The sequence below is a fragment of the Contarinia nasturtii genome, unplaced genomic scaffold, assembly GCF_009176525.2.
Source record: "Contarinia nasturtii isolate CC-2019 unplaced genomic scaffold, AAFC_CNas_1.1 Cnas_scaffold_6384, whole genome shotgun sequence".
Lineage (NCBI taxonomy): Eukaryota > Metazoa > Arthropoda > Insecta > Diptera > Cecidomyiidae > Contarinia > Contarinia nasturtii.
In genome coordinates, this window is record NW_022203642.1 from 506 (window position 1) to 6,167 (window position 5,662).

At 33.2% G+C, this 5,662-nt stretch overlaps 2 protein-coding genes across 2 annotated transcripts; one reads left to right on the forward strand and one right to left on the reverse strand.

The window, feature by feature from the left end:
• Positions 1-1,155: 1,155 nt before the first annotated feature.
• On the reverse strand, positions 1,156-1,824 carry LOC116351828 (46 kDa FK506-binding nuclear protein-like). Its single transcript, XM_031783978.1, has 2 exons — positions 1,737-1,824; positions 1,156-1,672 (listed from the first exon to the last, which is right to left on the reverse strand). Exons 1-2 carry the CDS (start codon positions 1,744-1,746, stop codon positions 1,158-1,160), a joined length of 525 nt encoding a protein of 174 aa, XP_031639838.1. The 5' UTR covers positions 1,747-1,824; the 3' UTR covers positions 1,156-1,157.
• A 220-nt stretch (positions 1,825-2,044) lies between these two features.
• Positions 2,045-3,425, forward strand: LOC116351827 (39 kDa FK506-binding nuclear protein-like). Its single transcript, XM_031783977.1, has 2 exons — positions 2,045-2,054; positions 2,119-3,425. The coding sequence occupies exons 1-2, from the start codon at positions 2,045-2,047 to the stop codon at positions 3,423-3,425; spliced, it is 1,317 nt and encodes a 438-aa protein (XP_031639837.1).
• The last annotated feature ends 2,237 nt before the right edge of the window (positions 3,426-5,662 follow it).

The window sequence follows — 5,662 nt, forward strand, 5'->3', positions numbered from 1 at the left end:
TACGTTCGCAAAATTGTTGATATTCACTAAATGTCGTGTTTTTTTTTTTGTTCAAGTTCTTTCTCTTTCTCGCACGCTCATTCGAAATCGAGAGTCTCGATCTATTCAATAGATGTGATTGGAATTCAACGAAATTTCTTTGGCACCGTACACGTCGTGTCGTAATTCCACAAGATATGCCTACACACAAAATAAACATAACCTCAATTTGCAAATATCTGACATAAATGACACTATATACCAGTTTATACTCATTTTGAATGTATTTCGGATAAACTGGACTAATACAATTGTAATATGTTTGGTGTGTCAAGTTTATATGAAGTCGCGTATTTTGATTTGACATAAAGGCTTACAATACATTTGTATTGCTACAGTTTATCCGGTTTTCCAATATATATTGATTGGATTCATGTATGTTTCTCTCTCTCTCACTTCAATTTGATATGAGACACCAAAATCGAGAAAATAGAAAATAAAAGAGTGAACGGAACAGGTGGCACTTACCCAGTAACTGTAGTGTTCCAAAAAATTGTTCTCCAAGATCGATGTGAAATGTGTCGGCCTTTTAATCACGATAAATTACGCCGGCTAAATTAATTTCTCTGGCCGCAAATGGTTTGGATGTCAACTTCATTCTTTGATCGATGCACTGCTTTATCTCTAATGAGCTAATCAACGGAAGTCATACGGTATTAGTTGGTATTAGTAGATTTATATATATTTTTAATTTCAAATGAAAATGCACCTGGGATCTGGGACCTGAATTTTGTTTGAATTGACTAATTGTTCCGGTAAATAGCTCCTTTATGCTCCTTTTTAGGTTAAGTAATGAATGACAATGTTTTGTGATAAATTCACTAAATGATGTGTCATCGAGACGAATGAGCGCATGACACGAAGGGAGAGAGAGAGAGAAAGAAAAAAAAGAAAGTGTGTATTGTTCCCGGAATTGTTTGCTTAAGAAAAAATATATCATATATGATATTTATGAATTATTCAATAAAGAAATAAAAAAAATTAATTCCGGAATATTTTATTTATTATTTTTCTTTTCTTTTTTGATATTGTATATAAACTACAACAACGCCATCTAGTGTATGAATTTCATGGTAATTATTATTTACACTAGAAGTACATGGCGCTGATCCCCCATTTTATATTTGTTTGCCAATGTCGCGAGCATGGTGCACATTAAAATTGTATTTGTTTTGGTATACTTGTCCACATAAGTTGCATACATACACTTCCTGCATGGGTTCATGAAGTTTCATGTGTCTTTTGAAATTACTGCGATTGTTTGTAATTGTAAGATTACAAATGTTACATTGTAAAACTACAGGATTTTTTTCTGTTGTTTTTGGTTGTGTGGCTTCCTTCACAAGATTGGTATTTGACGTTTGTGAGGTATAAAAACCCTCCAAGTACACGTCCTCATTAGCTCCTTGTGTATAAAATGTTACCTTTTCTCCAACTGTGAAATCCAAATCGAGTTCAGCATTAGGTACAAAGCGGCTTAGACAAGCAATCAGGTGAACCTTGGTTCCTTTTTTGACCCAAACCTTTCGGAACGTATCATTTGCGTCATTTGCCAGTTCCAATGTGGCTTGTGAAATACGAAAATTTCTTTTCACAGTTTGGTGGTAAAGCTTGTCCGGTTGCAAGCAAATACCTGAAATTTGTATTATGTATTATATATATTAAAAATAGAAGCCAAATTTATAGAAATATCTTACCCAAAAGCATTTTCTGCTGTTTTTGAAATATACGTAGATATTTTTGCGTTATTTTTTCAATAAAATATTGTTTCAATGTGTATTTATGTTTGATCGCAACAGAGAAATAAGATGAAATACCAAATGTCAAAGGCAAATTGAATTTGTAACGATGGCAATACTTTTTATAGTAACACATTTATGACATTTTGACTTTTGGCATATATGCATTTATTATAATTTCTCTGCGATCATCTAATTTGATTTAAACAATATTTTATTAAAAAAATAACGTAAAAATATCTTTGTATATTCAAAAACAGCTGAAAATGCTTTGGGGTAAGATATTTCTATAAAATTTGCTTCTATTTTTGATATATATAATATTTAATGCACATTTTAGGCATTTGTGTGAAACCGGACAGGCAGTGCAGCCAAATTGTGAAAAAAGATTATCGTATTTCACAAGCCACATTGGAACTGGCAAATGACGCAGATGATACATTCCGAAAGGTTTGGGTCAAAAAAGGAAACAAGGCACAACTGATTGCTTGTCTAAGCCGCTCTGTACCGAATGCTAGACTCGATTTGCTTTTAACAATTGGAGACAAGGTGACATTTTACACACAAGGTGCAAATGAAAACGTTTTCTTGACTGGTTTTTACATTCCACCTCACGATGTTGATGTCAATTCATCTGGAACAAACGAAGTTGAACACGATAAAATTGAAGAATCAAACCATTCACTCACCAAAGCAGCTCCTGTAATCACCAAATCTACAACTCGAAGTACCATAAATCAAACGTTTGAATTGGAAGATGGTTTTGTTGGAAATCTTGATGACGATACTAATTTCAACGATTTTGATGATGCTACGTCGTTTTACAACGAAGAAGGAAATGATTTTAGTACAGCTAGTTCACCATTCGCCCCAAATCCACCCACAGTATTCAGCCAAAATTGTATGGCATCACAAAACACAAATCATTCCCAGCTCAATCTCAACAGTGACGTTGATCAATACGCACATGTTCCAGCTGACTACTTACAAGTAAGAAATACAACCAACGATTTGACCGATATCAATCAACATACAATCATTGCACATCACAGCTATGTCAATAATCCTGCAGGACCATTTACAAATCGTGCAAATAAAAGACGTACAGAAACGGTAACATCACAATTACCCAAAATACAAAAGACCAGCGCAATTTCATTGAAAACCCAAAACAATGCTACTGTTTTCAAACCAATCAAGTTACCGCAGCCACCGAAAATTACGCCAACTCGAACAAACGAAAATACAGGCCAAAAGGTAGTGTCGAAACCAAAGGAAAAAACAGTCAAACAGACAAAAATTCATGCAGCACATGTGCCTGTGATTGAACGCGATGGAGGTGTCAAAACCCAAGATTATCAAATTGGTGATGGAGAAGAGGCATTGAACGGTAAATTGGTTCATATAAAGTACAAGTTGTCCGTGCCACCGTACAAAGTACCGGTTGCTACGTCGGAAACATCATTTATTCTTGGAAATAATTCATACATCCAAGGATTGAACATTGGATTGGTGGGCATGCGAGCCAGTGGTAAGCGCTACATTGAATGCGGCCCACATGTAGCATTCCGTGAACGTGGTCTACCCCCAAAAATTCCACCGAATTCTCCCTTATTACTGAACGTGGAGTTAATTTCCGTCAATTAAAAACGATTATTTTTTATTTTTTTTTGCTTAAAAAAATATATTTATCACATACCATCATACCATCAAAAAATAATAATACTGAATTCAAAATGAAACAAATAGAAGTAAAATTGGTGACTAATGTTTTAGATACATATTTTTATGTCGTTGCTTTTAAATAATAATTGTGTTTCAAACACAAATGCAATTGGTTTAGATTGTATACTACGGTATAGTGAATTTATGATTTTCTCTTTCAATTTGATATTAATTTTTAAATCATAAATATACATTAAATATAGATATTTCTTGTTTCTAATTAATTTAATTTGAATTACATTTCATTCTTCGGTTCTTTTTTAATCGTTCAATTCTTACTTTAACACAATGTATAAAATATACTATAGAACGTTAAACAAAAATCGTTTGTTTTGATACTTTTTCCTTCAATTTTATGGGTTTTACGATACGTATCGATCGATTTCTTTCTGCAGGATTGTGGGTGCGGTGATGGTGCAGCAACATGTCATCATCTACGACGTCACCTTCGAGTGTATCATCAACCATGTCAAATGCATCATATTCAACATTATTTCTACTGGTTTCTTGCAATGCAATGAAATGAAATGTTTGGCATTTGCATGGGTATCACTTGAATATACTGGACGTTTTTTTGATGGCTTGTGCTCTTTTGTATATGTGATTAACCTAGATGCTACTCCTTCATGACGCCGGTATTTGTGCACATTGAAATTGTATTTTGGTATAATTGTCCACATAAGTCGCATACACATACTTCCTGCATGGGTTCGTGGAGTTTCATGTGTCTTTTGAATTTGATTTTTTTTTTGTCAATGCAATCGATTATGCATGATTGTGTTCACTTTTCTAATTTGTTTACATATTTTCACCATCAGACATTTTTCGTATTGTAGTAATTATCCAGAAAAATGTCTTTTCCGCGCTGTAAAAAATATGTAGTGGTGGGTTTTTTTGGCACGAGAAAACCGAATTTGATGTTAGTTTTGCGATAAAAATAATTTTTGATGGACTTTTCAAACAAAAATCTGAAAAATCACCAAAAAATGTCGATTTTGAAATAATGACGAGATTTATTATGATATTTGTTATGATTTTCTTTGAAATTTCTTCAAAATTTCAAAATTAAAATTTTTTGGTGAAGGAGGACAGAGGGGTCCGAAAAAAATTTCTCATCATTTAATACATTATTTTTTGATCCGATGAATACTATGTTTACTGGTCAGACATAAATTGATTTTTAATGACACCCGAAATTTACCCCAGATTTTACCTGAACTGAACTCTACTCAAGAGTCCAAATTACACACGGATATCACCCTTTAGTGGGCATAGTAGTGGATGAAATAAAAGCTAAAATAAGGCGCAAAGTATAGCATGATTTGACTTCCTGAAATGATGATTTTAACACACAAATTGTTCCTTAATAAACGTGTATTAAGTACGGACGGTCAAAATGTCCGTACAAACACGGGCGACATTAGTGCCCGTACGGACGGTCAATTCTTTTTTTTGTGCAACTATAGAAATTAGCATATATATATTTTTCTTTGGAGAACGTACGTGCGATCAAAAGTTTCTTCATATAAGAAATATATTGAAACGTAGTTCATTTCGTATTTTGTTAAAATTGGGCATCACCGAGGTTTATTTTAATTTCCCTATCATCAGAGATTCTAAAAATTGATTCGTCGTTAATATGATCTTTCAGGTAATATTTAATTTGTGGCCGTACGTCAAAGGAACATATATCTTTTTTTTAAATAAATACGCACGGACGGCGAAGAGTGAAGAGAAAAACATATCAAATTGTAGTTCGTAACCATGGGAGCGACATGACAAAACTTAAGTGTTAGGTTAAGTGTCAAAATGCACAGAATTTTTTTGAAAAGAAATTTGTTCGATTTATAATTTTATAAAATATTTTAAGCACTCAATTTATTTTATCATATATGATATCTCAGTGTGCCTTTGAGCACATGTGTTATATTGTCTATCAAGCTATACTGCACATGATACCCATCAGCGTCGAGTATAGTGTACACTATACGATATACATGATGTGCACTATAGTCAACACCGTCGCGTGTGTATCTTGTCGACAGTCAGTGTGACACACTGAAATTTCATATATAATAAGATAAATTGAGTGCTCTAAAATATTTTATAAAATTATAATTAAAACTAATTTCTTCTTGAAAACTTCTGTGCATTTTGAA